General features: G+C 40.2%; 2 protein-coding genes across 2 annotated transcripts; both read left to right on the forward strand.

The window, feature by feature from the left end:
• Positions 1 to 3,251: 3,251 nt before the first annotated feature.
• gpr183a (G protein-coupled receptor 183a) lies at positions 3,252 to 7,139 on the forward strand. The gene is made up of 2 exons (XM_088315275.1): positions 3,252 to 3,400; positions 5,306 to 7,139. The coding sequence occupies exon 2, from the start codon at positions 5,321 to 5,323 to the stop codon at positions 6,446 to 6,448; it is 1,128 nt and encodes a 375-aa protein (XP_088171401.1). The 5' UTR covers positions 3,252 to 3,400; positions 5,306 to 5,320; the 3' UTR covers positions 6,449 to 7,139.
• A 4,241-nt stretch (positions 7,140 to 11,380) lies between these two features.
• On the forward strand, positions 11,381 to 15,884 carry gpr18 (G protein-coupled receptor 18). The gene is made up of 2 exons (XM_088315501.1): positions 11,381 to 11,423; positions 14,824 to 15,884. Exon 2 carries the CDS (start codon positions 14,839 to 14,841, stop codon positions 15,814 to 15,816), a length of 978 nt encoding a protein of 325 aa, XP_088171627.1. The 5' UTR covers positions 11,381 to 11,423; positions 14,824 to 14,838; the 3' UTR covers positions 15,817 to 15,884.
• Positions 15,885 to 27,507: the final 11,623 nt, after the last annotated feature.

The raw sequence follows: 27,507 nt of genomic DNA on the forward strand, positions 1-27,507 counted from the left end.
CTTAGGACTGGATGCCTAAAAAGTGTCATAAGTCAGTAATGGTCATGAATATTTGTTTTGTTTTGACGTTCAATGTGTTTCTATAAATTTGCTCTTTTTTACTTCACATTTGGGTGTACAACAAACCTCAATATAGTCATCTTCAATTGAGACAAACTCAACACAGGGACTATATTTCCAGCTAGAAAACACAAACATCTCTACTTCCATGATTGGGAAGTACACATGAGACAGCGCTCATACGTGATGTCACTCCCCCAGATGATGACATTGGTGACCTTAACCCAATATGCTTCATGGTTAAAGTTGTAAATTCTTTCCCATTATTACTTTTATGTTCCATGATGTACAAATGTGACAAGAACATTAAAATCTTTTTTTGTATTTTATTCTAGAAATACCTGGAATTAAGGAACAAAAGTGTGTGTACATTTTGTCAGATGTTGATGCATAAAAAATGCAAGATATCAACCACTTTCGATCCACTCACTAAATCCGGGCTCAAGTCTAGTATTGATGACTGCAACGTGATAGTGGTGGTATTAAAAGTGGTAAGTTGAGTAAGCCTTCACTGAAGGGCCAGGTAACATTACGCATTTCCCGCCATAGGGTGTTCTGTTAACAAATCCCTGAATGAGAGCATACGAGACAGAAAAAATGCATTAAAATAGACACATTTCGACAGAGGATTTCCTTTGAAAAGTGTCTCTCTCACAGCTTCCTTTATTAAATACAGGATATGCACAATAAAGATGAGCGTGAAATGCTCCAAGGCATGTCCTCCCGTTCAGTTTGTCATCACTAGCATCATAACTTGTTGCGTGTTGAAAATACAAAAGGCGGGAGCAATGTGAGAACATAGTTAGAGACTTTTCCACGGGCATTGTTGTGTAAAAATAGCACAGGCGGCACAGCGGGCCATGCGCGGCCTGTCAGCGAGGGGCATGACCGTCGGAGAGGCCCCGAGTGAGTCATAAGCACACGTCTGAGCCACGAGGAAGTCAGTGCGCTTCCTCTGCCTCTCCGCCGGACTTGTTTTGAACAAACGACGGTTGCACTCATTAGCGCAGAGAATACTACGGCTACATTTGTACGTGCTTAACAAAACAGACCCTCCCACTTCACAAACTGTACAATGTTGGATTATCTTGATTTTGGACCGGATGGCACCCAATGTTTTTAAGAACAACACCTGCTCACTCGCTCATTTGCAAGAACTATGGCATAAAAGTCAAAGTTGACCGATCACATTAAAAAAAAACATTATTACTTAAACTTAAATCATCATAAGTGATTTTGATGGAGCGTTCCTAAATTGTCAGTTATGATTCTGCAAAAAAGCATGATAGTCACTAAGCTTGACTTCTTGTGCCACCTGATGACATTTTTTTACACTGCTACCCAATAAATCTCTGCGCACTGTTTGCAACCTTAAAAAAATTGCATATGTGCACCATCATAAACAGTGGACCTCCTAAATGTAAATTGCGCAACCAACATCCACTCGTTGACAAAACTGTGTAAAGGAGAAGGCGAGTTTATGTTGTGGAACTGTTTTGCTGCTGTAAATTGTAACCACAAGATTCAAGACCAAATGTGTTGCTTTTGTAGCCGAAGGTTTGCTCTAAGTCCTTGGTCATGGGTCATGGATTTCACACCACTATAACTGAAATAAGCATCATCATCACTGCAGAGATTTGGGGTGACAAATTAAAACCCAGAAGTTGGGTTTTGAACCCCAGCCATTTGTGACCATGTCAAAGTGTCCTTGAGCAAGATACCGAACCGCCAGCTGCTCCTGGTGCTGCGCAATCAGTGGGTGAATGAGGAAACAGTCTTAAAGTGCTTTGAGTACATAAGGTAGAAAAGGGCGATGTGAAAGACCATTTGTGATGACGCCCTGCAAACATAAGTTAGGACATCATACAGCATACGTGTCAAACTCTGGCCTGCGGGCCAAATTTGGAGCAGTGTTATTATATTATAATTTTCAATAAAAAAAAAAAATCTGCATTTATATTGTTTTTAAAAAATTAAATGCTGGCACTCGGCTTTGTTTTATTTTTTGGCCCTCTGTCTATTTGAGTCAAAATAACTTCTTTGTGTGGTTTAAAATTAATATTAGTTGGAACAGAAGTGATTCACAGATGTGAAAATCAGAGCGAATAAATAACAGGTCAGTGTTGTTTCACATTTCATCCATACTTCAAAATAATATAGAAATGCTCGAAATCACTTGAAAATGATGTCAACATTGTGCTTTGGTGGGGGAAAAAAATCATTTCATGTTCTCAGTGATCACAGGTGTGTTTTGTTTCTTCTTTGACTTTTTTTGTCACTGATTCACAATGAAGGAGTCGAGGAATTTTATTTTTTTTATAGTTTACTATCGCACACCAATAAAAAGAATGTAATCAGAATACTGAGTTTAGGATGGAACCAATTTTTGGAGGCGTATCAATATTAAAGGGATAAATCAACAGGGCCCATGCTTCCTAGCAAAAAAAAGTTTGCCATATTTGCATTGCTTACTGCCATTACTACAGCTGACATAAAATCAGCTAAAAGCAAATGATTCATTCATTGACTAATACTGTCCTGTTAAATTGTTTTTGCCCTCAAGTCCGAGTCACCTGACTTTGAGGATCTGCCAATAGCGAATCTTGAGCCGATGGCTCAGCAATGTATTAAAGAGTGTGTCCACCTTTAAATAATGTCAGTTACTGGAACAATCTGTCATATGATTATTTTTTTCACCGCTAACTGTGACAACACTGCTCGCATCACCTGTGAGAATAAGTATGGAAAAAGCCATCTAATCTCCAAATGGCTTCTCCTCACGAGGGTCGCGGGCATGCCGGAGCCTATCCCACCTGTCTTCGGGCAGTAGGTGGGGTACACCTTGCTAGTCAATCGCAGGTTATAGAAAGAAGAATGCCAGGCTTGGTAAATCATAATATTCAAGCGTCCCTTTGCAGTGTTTGCTCATCATCAAACAGGATATGAAACTGAATATTACAGAGAATTTGAATATTGAGTAGGGACTTGGAATGCATGACACAACCTTCTTATGCACCACTTCCTCCCAAAAATGCACCAACGCATTTTTAAAAAAAAAATTTTAACCAACAAGTAATTATTCACGGTCTTTAATGATTATTATTAATTATGGCAAGGAGTGGTGGTAGTGAAGTAGTGGGTAGGGTGGTGGTGGGTGTTTATGCGAGGGTGTGTGCAACAACAGGATATTTTGTCACCATGGTCACTGGCAGCGAATCAGCACGTCTTATTTCTTGCATGTGGCCCACACGAGGGCCATGCAAAAGGGAAGCCGCCTGGTTGGGTCTGACACTTGGTGCCATGTGCGGTCGAGCCAAAGAAGACACTGCACAACTTTGAGGTAAGATCACTTCTGCTGCTTAAATCAGGAGGCCCATAATATCATTTTAAAGATGTCTGTCGATATTGTAGGGTTAGTTATGGAAGGTACTAAAAACCTTAGCACAAAACTTGTTTAATAATGTTTTTAAAAAATGTGACATTATGACAGCTTCGTGCCAGTTTGGCCATTGGTTAAAATATTTGAGAAAAAAAAGTGATTTGTCACAAAATATCAAAGGCATCATTCCTATTCAGACAGTTAAGATGTTGATTGTAACTTTTACAATACACTGCTTTGAGGTTAAAAGTAGTATATATATATATATATATATATATATATATAGAGAGAGAGAGAGAGAGAGAGAGAGAGAGAGTGAGAGAGAGAGAGAGAGAGAAAGAGAGAGAGAGAGAGAGAGAGAGATGCACAATTGTCATCTTAAAGCAGATAAAGCTCCCCATTTCTGGCCCAACTTCATTGAATAAAAAAAAAAACCTAAAATAAATCTGGTATAAAAAAAAAATAGCAAAATAAAAGAAAAACTAAATAATTAACCCAGGGAAAACAGAGTCATTTTATGAAATAATTACATAAAATGAGAAATCAAGGATACATAATAATTTTCTTGTTTGTTTGAAAAATTAAATTTGGAGATTCAATGACTCCCTGTTAAATATGGTCTAAACCCACGCGCTCCAGGTGAACAACTGTAATGAAGACTATATAATAATTTATTTTCAAAGTTTTACCCCTCATGCACTTTAATCATTCTTTTTTTTTAAACATATTTTAATCATATTTGAACACCCCCCAAAAAAATCCAAGTCTAAAATGTATAGAAAATACTCTCTGTGATACATGAGCCTAACGCGGGGCCGATTTGGCTGGCACGTGACATCCGTGGGTCTGCGTGGGACTGTCTGAAAGTGAGCAGTGGCCGGCAGCAGCTGTTGTTTGAATTTGCACATTCCCTTTGTGTATTTTATTGTTGTCCCAGTGGGCAATAAACTGCTAAAGTTACTGTTGCTCTCTTTACCACATGGAAGGGAAGTACAGTATGTGTACTGTTAAAAAAAAAATCCACAATGGACAAGCAGTAACAGTAAATTCCGCAAAACAATCTGAAAAGTAGCAGAGCCATGGTAGGTGAAACCACATTCTACTATGAGAACACTGAATTTGCTACTTTTTAATGTGTGGAGTGGATGTTTACATACAAAATAGTACCGCGCTAAATTCTAAGGCCGCCATTCGGATTTGTTATTTTAAGCAAGGACAACATTTTACTACAATGACCTCCACCAAATCTGTCTGTGTTTGTTTGTTAGTCAGCACGCTCATGGTTCATGGAGAATGGCACACAGAAGGGCACTTTTGATTCAAGAAGGTGCATCAACCCTCCAGTTTGACTGTTTTCAGAATGACAGCTATGAAATAAATAAACAGAATCTAATGCTAGTCCATGACATTAGCACAGTAATCTCAATCTAGCTTGTCTGCCTCCGTGTTTTTGAACTTCAAGGTTTGAATTTCTGTTCCAGCCTTCCTGTGTGGAGGTGTTGTCTAATATGTTGCCAGCTTCCTCCCAAATTCCAAAAACATCCATGGTAGGTTCACTGAAGATTAGGAATGACCCATTCAGTGTGGATGAGAGCGTGACTGATTGTTTGTCTCCAAACGGATGGATGGATGTGTTTCTAGCAGTCTTTACTTTGGTTGAATTGTTCCAGTCCAACAGCAATTGTTATGTCACAAAAAATAAGCATTTAAGGAAGCAGCTTCACTCACGGAAAGGGAGCAATAATTAGCCATACTTCCTCTTTGAAAGCTTCTTCAGATCATGTGTGCTCTTGTGGTTAAAACAACACATGCATTTTTTTTTAACCTTTAACCAACACAGGTTTTTTTTCTCTTTCACTTTCCAAGAATCAGAAGACCAAGATGCGATCAACAAATTCTCCCGTCATCGGTGACCCTCTGTCCGCCGACAACGGCTCCACCTGCGACACCTTGTATGACCACAGGATCTACGCCCGAGTCTTCATGCCGCTCTTCTACTGCTTGGTCTTCCTGGTGGGCCTGCTCGGCAACTCCCTGGCGCTGCACGTCATTCGGCCCAACCTGAAAAAGATGAACTCCACCACCTTGTACTCGCTCAACTTGGTGATTTCAGACCTCCTCTTCACATTGTCACTCCCTGTGAGGATCACATATTATGCGTTGGGCTTCCACTGGCCCTTGGGTGAGACTCTGTGCAAAATCTCAGGTCTCATCTTTTACATCAACACCTACGCCGGTGTCAACTTCATGACCTGCCTGAGTATCGACCGCTTCATCGCCGTCGTACTGCCCCTGCGCTTTTCCCGGCTGCGCAACGTTCACAACGTACGCTACATCTGTGTCGGCGTCTGGCTGCTGGTCCTGGCGCAGACGCTCCCACTCCTTGGCATGAAAATGACTAAATTAGAACCGGGCGGCTTCATCACCTGCATGGAATACCCTAATTTCGAGAAGGTAGAGCACATCGAAACCATCCTCATTGGCGGCGTCTTCCTCGGTTACGTCATCCCCGTAATCACCATCCTGGTGTGCTACTCCATCCTTTGCTCCAAACTCCACTCCACAGCGAAGGCCAACCACCTGACCGAAAAGTCGGGACGCAGCCGCAAGGCCATCGGCGTCATCTGCTGCGTGTCCCTGGTCTTCGTGGTCTGCTACAGTCCCTATCACATAAACATCCTGCAATACATGGTCCTCAAGCTGGTGTCCTTCCGGGACTGCGCTGACCTCACTGCCTTCCAGGTGTCCCTGCACATCACCGTGTGTCTGATGAGCCTAAACGCCGGCTTGGACCCTTTTGTCTACTTCTTCGCCTGCAAGGGTTACAAGAGGAAACTCCTGAAGCTGCTTAAACTGGAGGTCAGCATGTCTGTCTCCAGCGTTGCCAGAACTATGCCTGAAATCCCCTCCAAGGACATTATTGATGGCAACAACATCCAGCTCAGCGGTTCCGCTTCGGGCTCGGCCAATGAGAAGCTGATGGAAAGGAGATCGCAGCTGTATGTATAAATAAGAAGACGTCGGCGGGACCTTTTTGGTAACAGTAGTCCGATGTCCACCAGGAGTGTTTGAAAGGAGCCATCACAGGCGACATGTGTTGGGCCTGATGGTTTCGAAAAGAACAGCTTATATTTTTGATGGCTTACCGCTCAAGAACTGCCCAACGAAACGATGTGCAACTAGAAATTATTGTACAAACATCAGCCGATGAATTTATTTGAATTTCTATTTAGCTGCAGCTTTCAGAAGTCACTTAAAACAAATCATGTTGAGGCTGCGTTCAGATGTGCACGGTGCATTTAGAAAAACATCAAGTGGAGTTTTTAGGAATCTTAAAAAAATAGATTAAATAAACTGAGGCTAAACTGACTTGATGCCGAAGCAGACGACTTCTGCGGTTTATGCGACAGTGCACAAAAACATGAAGGAAGGCAACACAGGTGATGGCGATCTGTTTTTACCTCCAAGGAGGACACGGGCAGAACTTTGGCATTTTTGGCAAATTTCACTTTCTGTAAGACTGCATGTGGAAAACGAACCTGTGTGTAAAAGAATTCAGGAAAATGTTGCCGCTAACGGGGGCAACATGACAACTCATTTCACTGAGCCAGAACATTCTGTTTTTATATAATTGCTGTTGTTGAACTGAAAATAAGTCTGTTCGCCAACTTTGATGCAAAATAAAGGGATGACAATCTTGTGTCAGTGAAAATGTTTTTTGAGACATGCGGTGAATTTAATGCCTTTCATAATCTGAGAGTTACAAGGCATCTTCCCACTATTCTTAAAAAAAAAAAAAAAAGTCACAATTTTGATAGCAATCAATACTTTCTGACAATCGGGCCCCATTCTGAGAATTTTTCAAATTTTTGCTCTACATAGCAAATAAATCCCAATTTTCAATAACATACAACAAAAGACTCGTGTCTAACTCCAAAGGTAAGATTTTCTTCAAAATGACCCTAATCAGTTAACAATATTAGATGTAAAATAGTCATGGTAGATTTTGAATTCTTTTATTCGTCAGTATTCAGCTGAGTACAAATCAGAATTCAAATCACTGTTCCCCGATAAATTACACATTGTCGTCAGCCAGAGTTTTTCTGGGTTTGAAAGTGTCCTAAAAGTGTCCGCATTTGGTGACACAAAGGCAAATGAGTCACATGATGATTAAGGTGTTACATCATTCCAATGTGACCTTATTTCATAATGGGCATCATCAAGTCCCCATGTATTACAGAAGATATGAAACACACATATTCTCAATTTTTTCGTTTGACTATTTGTGGCTGTTTCACTCACATGAATGGAACAAATTAGGTCATCCACCAACAAACACACAAACAAGAGTTGGGAAGCCACAGCTGGGTCCTCCAGGGGCCGTTTTAAAAGTTGTGGCTAAGTCAAGGTCGCATAAGCCATGATGAGTGCTGAGGGATGTCCCAGTGTTTTTCCTGTTGGTCTGCACAGGATTTACTCTTTCAGCGACAACCTCATTGAGGCCAAGGCTGTCTGGCTCTGATCACAAGTTTAAATAAACAGCGTTTGTATGCACTACAATGACATTCTGACAGTCTTTGCCTTGTTTAGAGATGCAAGTGAAGGTCCAAACGTTTGTATGCTATTTCTTTCTGAGAATTATTGACATTGTACATTTTTTCTAATTTAATAACTTTTTAAAATAATATTTACACTGTCTATCCAGACAGCCTTCTACTATTGTTCACTGGTGTGTTTGAGCCTCTACCAGCTCATTTTAATTTTAAATAATCAAAATGTTATAAAATTCACATCAAATGCATATGAGAATAAAAGAATCAATCAAGATAACATCTGATAAAATATAAATTACCATATTAAGATTAAATTATGTCGGTATTTTTTATTAAGCATTGTAGATTCAACATCAAGAAAATAAAACGCTTAAATGTGTATAATTTTAATGACTGTAATTGTTTACAGATCATTATAAAGGTTTTGGATTTTTCATTTTTTCAATTTGTTTTTGAGCAGGAGAGCACATAAGTATTATGATATTCACAAATGTGTATTTTATGAGTACATCCATACATATCCCCACTGGTTATATACAATGCGTCACAGTAATCAAATTCAGTATGCGTTTAGCTGGTTGCAGTAACGACTTTGAGCCTCTTGAGGGCAGTATATACCAGTGTATTTAGGAAGTTTCACAGCGTGCGCAAGTTATGTGTGGCTAATATAAGGAAAAATGTATCTTTTGTACACATGGATGTAGTGGAAGATGGAGAATAGTAATAGAAACTTAAACTTAGAAAGAACCTATAAAGATTTTATTTATGGAGTGGAGGACTTACTAAACAACCGTGTGGCAAGTATCAAAGGGATTAAAAAAAAAACAGCGGTGCAGACAGGCTGTTGTCATAACAACATATTGCAGTGAACACAAAGTACCATCTGCTTGGGACCTTTTTAAGACTCATTGAGGGGACAAGTCGATAGATAATTAGGAATGAGAATGAAGCGCGCCCGTATAAATAAGGGTGCTGAAAATATGCAGACATTTAAATGAAGCTGCAGCATCAAAACAAGCTGAGTGCAGAACATCTGTGTTGCCCCGGAGGTTGTACCTTTCTGAATTTAACCAACATTTTAGATAAAAAGCACAAACATTCAGTCCTTAGTATATCCCTAGAGAATCCAGCTAAGGTGACTATATTGAAATGGGGAATTCAAGTCAATAATATGGTCTATTCACTCAGACTAGTCAAAACATAGTATTCTGATTAATATTGCATTTGTGAAATATGAATTATGTGGAAGCCATCCAAAGCCCCAAAATCAATTGCCTCACTTTTCCGTAGGATCATGCAACTTGTATGTTTTGAACTATGCTACTTATCAGCTTTGTGCCAGGGGAACTCAGTTATTCTTAGTTATAAGACTTACACGTTTCAGTTTTAAGATCACTAGAATAAGTTCACAAAAATAAAGCAAATACAAAACCACAGATTTTATGTTAATGACAATGTTTATGAGTTTGTGATGTCATTGTTCTAAGTACACTGTCGTCAAATATGTTCAATTTCTTAAAAATGTTCAACTAAAAACTTCTACTTTTTTTTAAGGCAGTTTATTTCCAGATTTCTGTTTCATTTTGCCAATGGTAGTTTTTTTTCCATTTTCCATAAATAGTCAATGAATATTACACTCAATATGATTTGCAATGTCCCCAACCTTCAGAATACAATTCTAATGTTTGGGAACAAATCTCCATGTTACAGACATGTTTAGTCTGGCAGAAAATACTCAGGATGCAGGTGATGGAGGTAGAGAGGGCTGGCTCATTGGAAGATTGTCCCAAGAAGAACTGCGGTGAAACAAAAAGTCCAGAGCAAGTGAGTTATTCAAACCCTGCAGGTTCTGAAATAGGTAACGTCAGGAATAAAGTACAACCTAAAAGCAATCCGAAATATTAATCCGAATTTAAAGTTATGGGCGGCGCATCGATCATATTGCAGAGAAATTTTCTTTGCCTCGATTTCTTTAAATATGTCACAGAGAACAAATTTGAATGCTCCGCCATCCTTTAGACAGAAGTCAGTAAATGTATGATTATTGTCAGCTGCAACTGATATTCCTACGCCACATTAAAACCAAGGAAATCACTACTCTTCCAATTTGTGCCACAGTCAAGCATGTAAAAGCGGCACTCCGCAGGATTTTGAGTTTTCGAATCGCTACTGATACTCGTGGCCAAAAAGTGTTACCAGCAAGCCTGTTTTTTTATTATTTTTTTTTTTATTTCACATAAGTTATTGAAGCTAGATAACAATCTGTCGACAGCAGAGCGTGTGCAAAATACCTCTATATTTTTTATTCTGCTGACACAAACTCAAAATAACATGAAAAAACATGTCCCATTTGAGGACCACTGCAAAATTTGTAGGTGCACCCTTGATCAGATGCATGTTTTTGTTTTTTTATATAATGCTTTGAATCTTATTGTGTGATCGCACAGAACCACACAATGAGCCAATCACGCCTTTCGCGCCTTTCGCGCACGCCAATGGAGTGGAGCGATAGGGCATAATCGCCTCCAATTATAAAAATGCTTCTTAGATCATCTTAATTTCTTAATTTTGATTAATACCTCAATTTTTTTGCAAATTAGAAATGCGATTGGAGTGGTAAAGGTGTCAAATAACGTCCATCCGTCCATATTCTTAACCACTGGTTATCATACTAGAGTGGGTGGAAATCTGATTTCTGGAGGGAAACCCAGACGGGCATGGGGAGAACACGCACACAGGAAGTCCGAAGTCGGACCAACGCCGATGTGCCAATAAAGTTAATGGGCCCCAAAAAAATCCAAAGAAAATTCAAATAATTTCTCCATGAGCGTAATTAGCAACATTAAGGGTGAAGCTCGTTGATACTCTGGTCTTTAAACTTTGGGGCCAGTGAAGTACAAGGTCTCGGTACCAGTCACTATTAACAATACACATTAATATGCATTCAATGGGCTGACCTTGAAATTTAACCGCACATTTTGCTTTCCCTGCATTAATTAAGCGTGTTGGAAAGAAAAAAGAAGAAAAAATCGCTGCACTGACGTGAAGTGTCTATTACAGCCGTCTTATTTCTTGTTTATACGGCAACTGCCTGAACATCCTGTTTTTAATTACTTCTCTGCTACAGCAGATGCTTCTCGCCAGCAACCTGCTGCGGATGACTCCCCCGAGAGCTAATGTTCTGTGACAGACCCCACTTTTCCAATCAATAACTCGCCCTAAATCTGCCATCGCTCTGCCTGCCAAACGCAGTGCCCCTGCTTCTAATGGTGCATCATTTTCTTTAAGAGTGGCGTAATAGTGGGCGGCTGCATCAAACACGGCTCAGGGAGAATGTGCACGCACGGGAAGTGATGTCACAAAACTCACACTTCCTTATTTTGGCTGCTGGATGCTCAGTGGTGCAACAGAGCTTTTGGGTGATTGTTGTGGTAAGTTATAGCATTTTGTAATAATTTGTGGCAAGTAGAGTGCAGTTTTTTTAAGAACAAGTCTATATTACATTAAGTGTGTAGTGTAATAAAATTTTATGACCCACAATAATGAATATTTTAGGACTTTGCAAAGGTGTCTTATCTCATAAGAAAAAGTACTGTCAATGCAAGACACCCCAGCAGACATTTAAAATATAACAGTACTGCACACTGATGAGCTGACATGATTTCTCATGAAAGCACAACTGGTTTACAGAGAGAAAATAATCTTACTTCCACATTTTGGTCCGCCACACAACTCAATTACATTTGAAGCTTATTGCTTGCTATTTATTCATTCTATTTGATTAAAACAGTATGCAGACAAAAGAAAAGTTGTGAATTTTTTACATGAATATAAGACATTGTTATTCCTTTTTTTTTAATATTTAAGCGCTATGATTGAATGATGTTCTTTTTAATTAAATAACTTTCGCTTTCATGTGGAATTTCTGTCTTCCCGTTTTTTTGTGGGCACAAACCCTCACTTTATTAAATGTGCACAGTGTGTATACTCAAAACATGATCAAATTGTATTATTTTATTCAATTTTGTAACAAGACATCTTATGTTACATATTCCAAATCTAATGCAATAATCCAAATTTGTACAAGCACATCCTGCATGCCGGGCTCAAATATGATCTTTTCCACAGCAAGTCTTTATTTACACAACTGCAGAGTGTATCAAGCACTTTATAGGGTAAGGCCTTTTATGTATTAATAAATGTTTGTTCACAATAAGATTTAATTATTTTAGTGATTGCTGACCAGCAATGAGCATTTAAATCTCTGCGATTTTGAGCTTTACAGATACCATGTTTGTTCTGCAGGCAGTGTTGTGATGACATGTAAGCCTTTTATCAAGACATTCCTGCAAAGTTGGGATATTGTGTGAACGGAGTTAACGGTGACACCAGCATCTGGTGTGAAGGCAAAAAATATATAAATAATATATAGGAAAAATTGCTTTCAAGATAATAGGACAGGAGAAGTGAGTGTCATGCCCTATGTCAAATTTCACTGCTGTGTCTCTCTTTTTCTTATTATTACCCATTCCTGTTATGGCTCTTATACTACGTGTGAGGGTAGAACATTCACATACAGCTTCGTCCCACCCATTCTATATCAGCACCATTTATAGATATAAAAAAAAAAAAAGTAGGAAAAGGCCAGATTTTACAGGCAGTGTAAAATGGACTATCGGGACTTTCAATGCATTCTGGTGCGACGAATAATATGACTGTGAAAGACATAAAACTGCTTTCAACACATGAGTGCTGGTGAAGTCAATGTTACGTGTCAAATTTCACACCCGTGTGCCGATTGTCCAGCCGTAAAGCAGAAGTCAAGTCAAACATTTTCTTTACAATAATATGTTATGTATGAGCAACCGGTAGTCTAAACACGGAATTGAGATTAATGTCGTGGAATATGAATTAAGCAGCAAAATCCTCCTGTTTTTATCCATCTCGGGGAGTTGCCATTTTTCCACTCGTGCGGTGAAAATGACATCACAGTCCACAATAGTTGCAGTAACCAATCATGGCACTTCTGCTTTCTGGGTTTGGTCACATGACATTCGCAAGATGAGCCCTGAGCAATTGTGATGTGATTTCCAGTCAACAGCAAGTGGGAAAATGGCCACCCGCTGAGATGGATAAACGCGGGTGGATCTTGCTGCCTAATTCATATTCCACTTATGCGATATAAATCAGAATACCATGTTTAGACTATTGGAGCCACATAGAATATTTTGACCTGATTTCCCCTTTAAACACAAGCACAGTCCCACTTCTGATATTACTTCAAATTCCCGGATAAAGTTTGTCCTCCCAATTGCGTGTCGTGCAATTAATAAAGCTAGAGAGAAGGTAGAAAATTCTGGCTTTTACAAGCAGTATGAAAGAGACTTGATGTTTGCGCCAAAGGTGGCATTTGGTGTGACGTAGAAGCTTCTTGCCAGGCAGTGTCAACTGCTTTCAGCAAAACAGGGTGGAAGAAGTGTCAGTGTCAAATTTTACACCCTTGTTCCAGCATTCAATTCTATACAGAATTGTCTAGGATTTGAGGGTGAGAGGAGGACCCAAACGAAGAAACTGAAAAGTGCGGGTTGGTGGTCAAGAACAAAATGGCTTTTTGGAAGTCCAGTGCAACAGAGGTGGAAGGGAGTCCCGACAGGGTGGCAAGCGGGTCACAGGTGCGGGGCTCAAGCAGTGAGGCAAGCAGACAGGCAGTAGGTGTTTGCTGACGTAGTGGGACCAACAACGGATCTGTGTTCACGGAAAAGGCAATGTCATAAAAATGCTGGATTTGACATTGTATATTTTTTTTCTGTGATCCTCATTTCCGGGAAAGCGCAGGAAACTAGCATTAATCACACAAAAAATCCCATTTTCTTCCGGGTTGCCAGTTCAAAACATTGCTCTTGGAGTCATAATTCAACTTCTTCTGCTTGTTTGTACAAACGTCAACAGCGCAACAAGTTCCCAAGCTGAGGTTTTTCAATGCAATGGGGGCTTATGATTGCTGAGAAATAAACCACTCCGTGAAACGAAACCCGATGTCACAAATAGCGAAATTCTGACCAAACATCTCACGTACATAATCGTTTCCCCATAAGGGCTCTCAGGAATAAAATGGATGACTGTATGTTGTCTAAAAAAGACACGGCAGGCAAAAGAACAAAGAAAGCATGTCTTAAATATAAGACAATAACAATTAACAATTTCAAAGATGGTTGTCCTTGACAAAATATTGCTGATGGATCATTTGACGCAATGTTGTTGTGCTCCCAACTGATTTTGTTGACTAATGGCCTGATCTTAAATAAACCTCCTTACCAACCTTCTAGATGACGTAAATCAAATTCAGCCCTTCGGGCTAAAATATGGATGCACGATCAGGGGTGTAAGGTGGTCTCCAATTGTTCATGTCATTTGAAAAGCCGATTACAATATCCGCAAGGGGAGATCTTGTAGTTTAGCTGTATAAACGCACTTTCCCCGCGCCAATCTCATTCAAAGACCCCAGCGAGTCACTTTTTGCTTCCGCAATGTCGAGCTCTGTGTGGGCTTTGACCGCCCTAATTTTAAAGGGGATGAGGGTAGCCTCTTTGATTGGCCGAGAGTTGGCTGTCTTCCATCTCACAACGGCGCAAACTTCCTCTTTATTCCTCTGTATGAAATTGAAAAACACCAAGAGAAAGTTAACCCCACCCAAGCGCACAGGCCTTATTTAGATTCAAAACAAAAACAAAGTAGTCAATCTCATTTTTATTTGTCAATTGACAAATGAAAATGGAGGGCACCTGTGATCCACAGATTATTCCGTGTCTTTTTTTGTTTGTTTCCCTGTAGAATATAATCTTCAGTATGACGCTGCGTCCAAATTCTTCTACACTTCCGGTCGAGCTTCGAACGTCAGGCCTGGTCTTCTACAGCTTTGTCTTCATCATCGGCGTCATCGTCAACACGATGGCTTTGTGGGTGTTTTCCCTGACTACCAAGAAGAGGAGCTCCGTCACCATCTACATGATCAACGTGGCGCTCGTGGACCTCACCTTCATCCTGATGGTCCCTTTCCGCATTGTCTACCTCCTATGGAACGTCTGGCCCTTTGGTGACCTTTTCTGCCGTATCAGCGCTACTCTCAATGTCTTCTACCCCTGCATTGCCCTGTGGCTCTTTGCTCTGATCAGCGCAGATCGCTACATGGCCATCGTGCAACCCAAACACAGCAAGGAGCTAAAGAACGTCCCAAAGACGTTGGCGGCGTGCCTCGGGGCCTGGCTCTTGACCCTGGCCGGCACCACATCTTTGCTCTTCTCAGTCGATGATCCCGATAGCGTTGCCAACTTCACCACCTGCCTCAAAATGGTGGACTTTGTCAATCTGCGCCACAACGATCCTGTCATTTTCACACGGGTGGCGTTATTCTTTTTGCTTCCAATCTGCGTCATGATAGGCTGCTACGTGGTCGTCGTGAACAACCTGATCCGCGGGCGCGCCTCCAAGCTCAAACCCAAAGTGAAACAAAAGTCCATTCGCATCATTATCACGCTCATCATACAGGTTGTGGTGTGTTTTGTGCCGTTTCACGTATGCTTGATGCTCCATTTAACAGGATTGGACAAAAACGAGGCATTTGGAACCTGGGCCGTGTTCTCCACATTCCTCATGAACATGAGTACCGTTTTGGACATCATTCTCTACTACATTGTCTCCAAAGAGTTCCAGAATAGGGTGATGAGCGTGATCCTCGACCGAAACTACCAGCGAAGCGTCCGGAGAAAGAGCAGGCACACGGGCAGAATGCGATCTTTGAGCAACGTGACAAGCACTATAATATGAAACAACAATGAAATAATGAAATATGAAACAATATATCAGACAGAGCCGAGGGCGGCTTCAAATCTCGACTCCAGGCTTCCTGTGTGGTGCTTGCTTGCGTTCTCTCACCTGCATGAGTTTTCTCCGCGTACTCCCGCTACCTCCCACTCTTCAAAGACATGCACGAGAGGTTCATTGAAGACTAAATTGTCTCTAGGTGTGATTGTGAGTGTAAATTGTGTTTTTTTATGTGCCATGCTATTGGCTGCCAACCTACCCCACCTCTCTCCCTTGAGAAATGCTCCGGCTCACCCATTCCCTAATGAGAACAGGTGGTATAGAAAATTTATGATTGCATACATCAGATGCATAAAAACATGCAATAGTAGTTTCCAACATGTAATTTCTGCTCACGCTGTGCACAACACTACTGTGGTGAAAACATCTGTGCGCTGAACTGATGGAGCCACCCAAGAGATTTCATCACATCTTTACACACAAGCTACACATTTTTGTTTTGTTTTGAGTGTGCGACTCAGGTGTTAGCATGCAGGTGAAAATAAGGCTCGCAATTATTAAAACATAGCCTCCAGTAACATCCTAGGAAATTCTATTTATCACACATACACAAGGAAATGATAACAATAAACGGGTGATAGAGCCGTAAAAGACAGTAAGTTGATTGTATTCAACTTCTCTTTTTTGATCATGTGCCATTTGGATTTCTAAATCTTCTGAATCAGATGGACTGCGATTGGCTGGCAACCAGTTCAGGGTGTACCCCGACGACCTTTGTGAGGCGAAGCGGATGGATGGATGAATCAGATGGAAACTTAACTCGTGTATTTCATCTAATGATGGCTTCCCAAGTCAGGGTGCGGTATTGACTTCAGACAAATACATTTCTCTAGTAAAGGAGATGTTGTAGAAATATACTCCCACCTCCTATTTTATGAAACTTGCCATCACTATTTACAATAAATACGCTATAGAAATTTGCAAATGAACAAAACCCACTTAGTGCTTCACTGAAATGGATCTGTTTTTAGCAGCCGGCCATGACTCATACAATCACGGATCTGTCTATAATACCATGACGAGCGTAGGCGGAGCCTGACCCTTGTGACTTCAGTGGCTTCCACTTGTGGGAGTAAGAAGCAAGTGCCAATCCACTTTATTCCTAGGCACCGGGAGCCTTTGTGTGAATTATGGCCTCAATTTCCGGTATGAATCGGAACTAGCGTTCTTTTTACATGGTAACTAGTTGCTCGAATCCACTTTCTATGACAGTTACAGACTCAAACAATGTGGGAATGTACACCCTTTTCAAAGCCTCTTTCTGCTAATGTCGCAGGGGTAGGAGGATGATGTAAAAAAGTGGCAAGCAACATCGTATAGTTGGATGTTTAAATACTTTCTGAATGTTGTCGCTACAGATGGCAATGAGCCAGGGGGCAGCCAACCTCCCAATGTTATGACTGCATGCCTCACATATACACTGCAACTAAGCTTAGTAATTTAATTCATACATCTAAATTGTTTCATTTATTTTTTTAAATGATTGATAAAGTCACTATGAGGAATTTCATTACATATAAAACAATGCAAAAATCCAAATGAATTAGTTTATTATTTAAAAAAATGTACACACACACATTTAATTATCCTTTTTAACCTTATCTATCTATCTGACCGGTTCTATCTATCTGATTTAAAAAATAAAATGTGATCACAATGTCCATATGTATTAAATATTTTTTGTCCATTTCATTGAAAATGGCCTGGGCTACTGAATTCTAGCAGCTAATAAACCTTGATGTTAATTGTTGCCATGTGGTCTAAAGGTTATAATAAAAACAATGCTTAATGCAAATATATATTATACAAATACAATAAAATACATTATCTACAAGTAAAATGAGATGAGTCACACTCGTAGACAGCATTGCGTATTAAATATAATGGCCAGGTGATGGCAGCACAGCACAGCTAGTCCACATCTGCCTGACTCCATCAACACAATAAATGCTTTTATGACATCCAAGTGGAAAAAGCGGAAGGTTTGATGTATATATTTATTTTTTACTACAACAAATGGAGGTTGTTAACCTCTGCGGCCATCACAACTGCTCTGCGGCGTGCAGTTATTGATTGCATGTTAAATGATTCAGACACTCAGAGTGCATTTACAGTAACATCATCAGGGGAGGTCAGTGAGGCTAAAAGACAACGACTTGAGGAACCCGGCAAACTCTTTTGATGGGTTTCTTGTGGGAAAGTCATTCACATGCCTTGCAATATATTTAAGAAGATATCAGTGGGGGTCAAAGATATGATCATCGTATTAAATCAGGAGTCACCAATGTAGTGGCACACACAGCCCCCAAGGACCAAGATTCGCCCTCCGGCCTGGTGTTGTCAAAGTATTTCAACAGTGATGGGGCATTGTGATTTCCTAGGAATGCTGTCGAGGTGATACTTTGAAATGTTGCATATTGATATGAGAAATCATTAACATGATCAGTGTCTTCACATCGATGAATTTAATTCAGTATTAATAATAAAATTATGTTATTTGTAAAGATAATTTGAGCAAATTTATAGAACTGATCGCCCTAATCTGTACCCAATATAGTTCTTAGTCGTGAAAAAATGAGAATAATAAGGTACCCACTGTGGAGTGTGGTTCAAAAATGTCCACTCTGGATGATTTACATTGTTAATAAGAAGGAAGCCTAAAAGTGATCCATCTTTAACAGAAAGAATTCAGGGAAGTGCATCCCATCGCACTGTGATGATAGTTTTACAACCTGATAAACGACCTGCACATTTATAACAAAGTGGTCAATGGTAACATGAACCATCGGAGGATTATCTAGCCGTCCCACCTGTTAGACATCAGACATTAAGATGATTGGTCAATGTGACCTTATGGCGTTTTAAATTTCACGACTATTATAATTTTGGGCATGTGTTGTAGTCGATGGGTGACATTTGGGGCCGTTGTCCGTCGACGGACAAAGCTAATGTTGCTAGCGCGCACCTTATTCATACCTTTTTTAATCTCCAGGAGATCCAGCGAGGCTTGTTGGATTCGCACGGCGTGCTCACGTGTCATTTTATGCACATATGCCAGCCAATAAAAGCACCATGAGGGAAAATGATACCTGTTACTCTAACACAAACTGAAGTGATGTCATACATTGACAAACAAATATGCACACTAACACTTTACATCGACAATATGCAACATTAAACTCATCTTTTTGCCCTTACACAAAATAATATATGTTTGGGAATAAGTACAAAACGGGAAAAAGTAGACTACAGAGGCGACTATTATTAGCCGCATCTGAAAGAAGCAAAAACGTTCAATTTGACTTTCCGTGATGAGCATTCAAGGACAACCAACAAAACAGAACCTCTCAAATGCAGTTGAAAAAAAAACCCACCATCAATCTATTCAACCTAAAAACACCAAGATTCCGCAAGATGATGCCAATGTATTACTTTTATTGCTTTGGCCTGAGTACAAAAACACCAAATAGACATGATTGTCTGCCAATAACGGGGGATAGGTTGCAAACCAGAAAATTTGTGGATGCCTCACAGAGAATGCAGATCTTCACTCTAGTTCAAATTTTTAAAAAAAATTACAACTCTAAAGATAGTTAGTCTTTGAAAGAATTGCAAAATATTTTGTTTTGGCCAGTTTTCTGCTCCTTCATCCGTTTATGCTTTTCACATTGGCAGTGTCAAACAATTGTGATGTTTATTGCTTTCTAATTACCTGTGCGCAAACTGTGCATCCATTCTGCAATTGTATCAGCTACATAACCGACTTAAATCTACATATGAAAGACGTGTCGGATTTGGAAAAAAATCCTCAAATGTACTGTTCACGTTGCATGAAAAACAAATTTGATACATTTTTTAATTTAATGTAGTAAAATTTCGAAGCAAATGGACAATATTTGAAGAAATAGCGAGGGTTATTAAAACAAAATGGCCCACTATAATTTGGGGCCTTTCAGACGGTTTTGTGGGTCTAACAAAATTTTCCAGGCCTGAACATTTTCACCAGGATGAGCATACCTTCAAAATTTTGTGACATTTTGAGAATTTTGCCCAAGACTTCTAAAAAGAATAAGCGACGCAATTTCAAGAAGGCCTTTTGCCCCGCATCCACAACAGCCATGTAGCTTGCAGCAACTGGCATTTTAAAACAATTAAGTTTCCTGTCAAATGGCTGTGATGAATTATCCGGAAGCTTTTACCCGTTGTAATTCTAAATCTTCCCCAACAAGTTCCTTTGTTGTCAAGAAATTAATGGAAACAAGATTGTCTTTCATGAGAGCTGATCTGACAAACACGACAGCCAGCTGCTCTTCCTCGTACATGACTACAAACAGTCAGCATTAAGAATAAAAAAAACAAAAAAAAAACAGGCAGAATACTTGTGTTTTTTTTCTTCTCTGCTACCACTCGCGTGGAGAAAACAAATCAGGCGACGAACGCGCTTGGCCATCTGTTTTCTTATTTGATATGTGTGAATACGCGTTGTAATGACTTTGTTTGCGAATCAGCGCACGAGAGCTCTCTCGACGTGGCGGAGTGTTCAAAGCTAATCATATAATTGGAGACAATAGTCGATGACAAATGGAGACGCTCCAGGCCGCCAGCTGGGGAAGTGGATTTGTAATCATTGTCAAATCATATCGGTGTTTTTTTGTGTGTGTGCGCGCACGTGAAGACGGCTTAATAGAGTTTACTGTGATGATCGCAGACGGAGCATTTGTTTCCCAACTGTTGGCTAGCTTATGTGTGTCATCATTAAAAGTGCTTTTTTAAACATGTTCACACATGCAGTAGTGCCTGGTTAGGCATGAAGCGTAGTTGGGGTAATGTGGGAGGAGTCCCTACGGTCCCTGTAAAGTTAAAATAAATGTGATGCTGTTGCCGTTTCTGCCGAATGCATGAAACCATGCACCGGTGAAAAAAAAGATGCAACTTCGTCATGTAACTTTTTTTTGCCTCTACATGCCCTATGTTTAAGATGCAAAAGTATATATCCTGGCTGGGCTTCCACCCTCAGGATCATTTGGGGAATTTGCTCTCTAAGTCAAGAGGCGCTAGCCACCAGCTAGCTTGCACGCCAAAAGGCCCCGGGCTCTTCTTGGCCGACGGATGGGCGGCTGGGAATTTAAATAATGACACCGATCTGTTCTGTATATTGTGACATTCAGGTGCCACAAGATGCATTTTTTGAGGTACAGGTGTATAAATGGGCCTAGTTATGAGAACTAAGTAACTTGTGCGTCACTGGGCACTGTTTTAGCCACGCGAGGAAAAGACAAAAAATCAGGAATGCTGAAATGGTGAAAAACAGTTTGCCATCTCTCCACAACTCCACAACTCAAAAGGCTCATGAGGGAGCTGGAGCCTATCCAAGGTGACTTTGGGCAAGAGGCTAGGCACACGTTGGAATGGACGCTAACCAATTGCATAGCACATGTAAAAATCAAGCATGGAGCGTTAAATTAACCTCTCCATGTTGGTTATGAGATCCTGATCCAAGTGAAGGAGTTCAGTTATCATGGGGTTTTGTTCACCAATAGGGGGCAAAATGGATTGGGGGATCGACAGGCAGATCTGTGCAGCATCTGCTGTGATGCGTACTCTGTATTGGTAAGGTATGGCGAAGCAAGAGCTGAGCCGAATGGCTAAGCTCTCGATTTACCCGTCCATCTGCATTCTTACCATCACCTATGGGAATGAGCTGTGGGTTGTGACCCAAAAAATGAAATCCTGGATAAAAGCGTTCAAAATTAATTTCATATATATATATATATATATATATATATATATATATACATATATATATATATATATATATATATATATACACACAAATTGGTTTATAATTTGTAAAAACAACAGACCCCTCTGGGGACTGACCAATCGATGCATTTGTGAAAATCTATGAAAATTTGGATATTGGTGGTGTTGGACCAATGAGAGTAATAAACACAATTTTTTATTTATATATATATATATATATATATATATATATATATATATATATATATATATATATATATATATATTCATCTTTACTTTCAATAAAAAAATAGTCCTGATGCCGATATGGTGTACAAACATGCCCCAGGGAGACTTTGGTGGATGCTTCATGTGAAGCACCCTTGTTGCGGTTATGTGTCTTGTAACTCCTCCCCTAAAATGTCACCTTAGAAGATCAATAATGTTCTATGCCTTAATTTAGCTACACGTGTTTACAACCTCATAAAACCGCACACAACTACAAAACCTTGCCACCTAACTGCTTTAGATGTTTGTTTTTTTTGTTGCAGTTTTACGTGGAAGTTAGTGTTAGCGGTCATGTTGTTTCCATTAGTGGGCACATGAAAGCGCACTCGTAATGTTGTTGGGGTACTGTACACAGAGTCTTGTTCTAAAGTTTGAGTCTCGCTTGGTCTGCTGTACAAACATTTAGCAAGAGCAGCTGTCAGCGTTTACGTACATGCTTTAGCTTTCTTCTCCGGGCACTTTAATACACTCTAGTTCTCCCCTGGTAAACTTTACAATGTTGAAGGATGCTTGTGGACCACCATCGGAAATGAGAGGCACATGTGGCGCCCCTCCTATTTGCGCTGGCCAAGACACCCCCACCCCACCACCCACTCCCCTCAAAGCAATGCTGGGCTTAAGGGCTACACAATGAGTCTAATGGATTCCTTTTGTTGAGCAAAACGATGTTTAGCGCAAGATGTATTGTGGCCACGTGTGCTAGATAAACAATAATATCTCTGGGCGCAGCGGGAAGTGTCAAGGCTGCTTCGCCGCGGCAATCTTTTACTTTCCGATCCCCACCGCCGGCATTGCTTTTCGTCGTCTCCATTAAAAGGACATAATGTAGCGGCAGAGTTTCAAACGTTGCTAAAGTGACTCCAATTGACCCCGACGAGGAGGAGCAAACGTCCTTGATTACAGCTGTGTGTCTATTTTATCTGATTGTACACTTGCTCATTGATATTCGTTGCCAAATGCCATTAGCAGGTATAAATAATGTAAGCCCCCCCCCTCTCTTCTTGCTTTTTTTTTTTCCTACTCAGCTAAGTGCCTGCATAAGAACCTTGGCCTCCACTTGTCACTCTTCTCCATAGATTAGTATAAGATTTATTTTAAGTCCGTAAAGCACCATGTTCTCCAACATGCAAGAGATGTTTTTTAATTGTATCAAGTGAGATGAAAGTGGGGGTCCACGTCAGGTCTTGTTAATATTTAATCCGGTCGGTCTTCAGTTTCAAAATGCGGAAGCATTCTTATAAGGCGGAGCATTGGGATATTGTAGCGGCAAGAAAAAGAGCTCATCATCACACCAATTCAGTATTGAACCTTTTTACCGTCCTCATTTTTCTCACTTGCTTTTTTTTGTCGGTAATAAGAGAGCCAACAAATCTGACTTTTTTTGGGGGGGGGGACTGTCGCGCTCTTGTAGTGTCTTCCACCACTGTAATATTAATCCTTTCTGACCATTTAAGGCCACTATACGTCTTCTACTTGTGCTAGTGTGTGAGCCAAACAAGTCAGAGACGGAGCATGTAAAAATTATAGATAAAGTCTATCTTCTGCCAGTCCAGTAATTAACCTTTTTGACCCATCACAGCCACCATACTTTATATCTATATTCATATATTACATTATTCGTGGACATGTAGAGTCAATCCAGTATTGGGTGGGTGGTAGGGCACTGCACAAATTGATGATGATTCAAATAGCGATTCGAGTGGTTATGGAAAAATTAAGCTTATAAAATCGTCGCCCGTATTGTCACTTGAATGGGACAAATGAAGGGCTTGAGCTAACTTGTGAATTCCTGTGAATCTTTAACAGCATCATATTTAAGGCCACAATACTTCTTGTTGTTTCCGTTATCCAAGTGTGAGTGAAACAAGTCAGAGGTGATGTGCACAACATGTAATATTAATTTAAATTTGGACATGATTTTCATGTGATGACAATTTACAAGATGGAGTCTCTTCAATGACATCCTAGTTTTGTAATGTTGCGGTGTGAAAAGGAACAAATGCAGACGCAAATCTATAGTGTGACAGTGATGGAGGATACGTTTCCCGTAGACCCGTAGAACTCTAGCAGTGCAGTATAGAGCATTTTTTTTTGTTCCAGGATCATCATAGAATTACACATCATTCTGTCTGTTTATGTATTCACAAAATGCAAATTTAAAATATGGATTTACTAAGTATGACACTATCCTTGCTGTGTACTGTTGTGTCATAGGCAAGTTGACTCTGAAGCAGGGCTCCTCAATCCAATTCCTTCAAGGGCCAGTGTCCTGCCTGTTTTCCATCTCTTCCTGCTACAACACACCTGATTCAAATGATCAGATAATTAGCAAGGTCTGAGATGAATAACGATCCTGATCATTTGAATCAGGTGTGTTGCAGCAGGGAGGACACCGGCCCTCGAGGAACAGGATTGAAGCCTCCTGCGCTATAGCTACTGGTCTAGTATTCTTAAATCAGTCCAGGATAGTTTGTGTTGCTTTGTGTTATGATACATATAAAACTTTCATATCATTTCAAACTCTTAGACATTACTGAGATAGCACAAAAAACACACAAGTTTTTCGGCGAATAACTCAAGGTAAGTTCCACAGGGAAATACATAAGGTCCATGGGTGAATTCCAATATAGCGAACCTTGAAAAGTCGAGAGTTCAGTGTGCTTACCTGTCACACGCATGGACATGAATAATTCCACGCGTGAATAAAGTCCTTTTGACTTTTGTGTGATACGACACATTGAGCAGCACGTCTACTCAAGACAAGGCATGAAACTTCACAATCTTGCGTAACCAGCTATAAACGTGTCGCTTAAAGTACTAACTCAAAATATTCACATGTAACATGCAATGTTGGACTTTTTACAAAAATAACAGTCAAAATCACCTGCAAAGAGTCAGGCAAATGGCCATGATACTCGTCTGCTAAGTAACACACCATTTCGTACTTTTACACGCTCACAAATGTACCCTTAATCTACGTTCCATGCAATAATTAAATTACTGAAAGATAACTAGACTTAACTACCAAAAATATTGCAAGTCATAACCATCATTTTGGCACTTTTACTCACCTGTAACGCAAAACACATCAGCAACAGTATGAGCTATGCACTGTCTACTGTTCAAAGGAACCCGTCGCTGTCTCAGGTGCCTTAATTAACTTTACAAACATTTATGAATCTTATCTAGTTAACCACTGAAAAAACTAATGTAATATTTGTGCATATGCATGTTCAAAATTATTGTCGCAAAATTATAAAACTAAATAAAAATACTTAAGCGGGTCTGGAGCATGGAGGTCCCAAACATATGAACCCAATATTGTCCATCATCACTACCATGGGTCCCACATAGACGTGTTTATTGTAATGTGTGTGCGCGTGTGTGTGCATAGGCAAAGTGAGTTGGTGAGCATCTCGGGGTTTGTTTCACTTGCTCAGTTCTTCCTTCATGAACATCACGTCTCCGCCACCCGAGCTCAATTACTGATTTGTGACTAACAGAGGAAACTTGATCATGTCGTACAGATGTCTTCACTTATACACAGAGGGAGACGACGTGTTCTCTCATTTAATATGACACGCTATGCACTACATTTAAAAGAAATGTCCGACTTTACTTCCATCTGGTGGTTCGTCCACTTGAATTAATAAATGCCTCTCTTAAGTAGACACCTCGTTTTTCACAATCAGGAAGAAGAAAAAATTGGAACTTGATAGCTAAGTTAAAAATGTTGAGCTAACATGAACTGTGTTTCTACACAGTCAATGAGATTCCTTCACAATATTAAAGATGATCTACTAGCTAGACATAGCTCTAGTCTAAACCCGAATCTCATCTTTCCCCACCTACGCGCTTTTCCTGAATCCCTAACTAATATAAATTTACCCTAACCACCTAATCCTCCCCTCAAAACCTACACATAACCACAGTAAACCAATAAAAACTGAAACTCAGAACTTCAAATCTAAACACCTAACTTTAAAACGTAATGTATCTTTAAAGACCTAATGTGAAGCAATTTCAAGAAATGCCGAATCAAATACAAGTAAATTAATTAAACAAAATACTACAAAACATGAAAAAATATTTTCTACTTCATATATTTGACAAAGTATTGTTGTGTGAGACCATGGCAAGCGACAAGCCTGGAAGTGTGACAGCATTTAAAAAAAAACAAAAAACAATACGAAGCTCCACATGTAAAAAAAGTACAAAGCTAGTCAGAAACCGACTCAGAAATAATTCAAAAGGCGATCCAGGTGTTTGAAAAGTTGGCGGAAGAGGTGATTGTTGGCATGATGTATGTTGGGCCATACGAGCCAGATGATCAGAATGCCGAAAATGTTGTATAAAAAATGTATTTTTATTTTTATACTGGCTGGCAACTCAATCTTCTTTAAATGACATCACTCCCCAAAAAATACCAGAGATGGCCAAACAAGCATTTTCATTGTTAAGCGCGTTGCTGTGGGTTTAATTATGAATCTGGGTGCGTTGCATTGAAAAAACTAACAAAAGTATGCTAAGAATAGTTTTACTGAAAACATAGTTGGCCAACTATACTTCACTCTACGTCTTTAAGACACTAAACCCTAAACCTAATGAGAGACACCTAACCTTAATCCATTTTGCCCTATCCCGAACCGTCGTAAACCTAACCCTAAACACCTTACTGTAAATCACTGGAAATGACTTTATAAAATGCTTTTTAAAAAATGACAAAGTAATACAAAAGAGTCTATCCCAGAGCCATTTAGCTCCATCATAGTAAACATTGTGAACAAGGCAGACAGCTCTATAAAGTGCTGTGGGCATCACTGGGCACAGCCGTCATTAGCGTGTAAAACCCCAATAAGACCGCACACACATACATGCATCATATCCACGTTTGCGTGCTTTCGCGACACAAACACTCGCTCAACAACAATGGCGGCGTTCTGCTTTAATACGATCACGCTTTTTTTTTTTCTGTCTCAGCCGATGCCAAGTGCTGCTTCGCCTAGAGAATGCATCTCTTCTTCATTGCGTTCCGCACACGCTGCCTCTTTCGTGGAGAGCTCAGAACCGTGGCTCACGCCCAACTTTACATGGCTGAAAGGTAAGCATGCACACTCACACACACACACACACACACACACGCACGCACACAACTGCAGCAGCAGCAGCAGCAGGCGTGTACATGCACTTTCAACAAGAGGGAATACAAAAGCACAGCTCTCATCCCTGTCATATAAAGTGATGTTTTGTGTTTAGTTGAGTGTGTGTATGTGTGTGTTGTTTGCTTTTTGCTTCTCCATTAAGAGAGCTGTAAAGGAGAAGGAACAGATGGCGGCGGGCCCGCTTCGTCCTGCATCTCCTCGCGTAGCCCCCGCCGCACTTCCCGCGCGTCCATTAATCTTCCCGCTCGCCGCACAACTTTATTAAAACAACTCAAGAGAGAGGGCCAACAACGAGCAGCGCAGCTGTCAGGAACACCGCACGAAACCATTCGTCCACACCGTGACGACGAGTCGTACATGTTTAGCTTTTAAGTGTGTGGAGGAGACACAATAGATCCTTCGTGGAATTAAACATAGACCATAGAAAGCAATGGGGAGCAGT

This window comes from Idiotropiscis lumnitzeri, chromosome 14 (genome assembly GCF_059441095.1).
Source record: "Idiotropiscis lumnitzeri isolate Australia: NSW breed Sydney's pygmy pipehorse chromosome 14, RoL_Ilum_1.0, whole genome shotgun sequence".
Lineage (NCBI taxonomy): Eukaryota > Metazoa > Chordata > Actinopteri > Syngnathiformes > Syngnathidae > Idiotropiscis > Idiotropiscis lumnitzeri.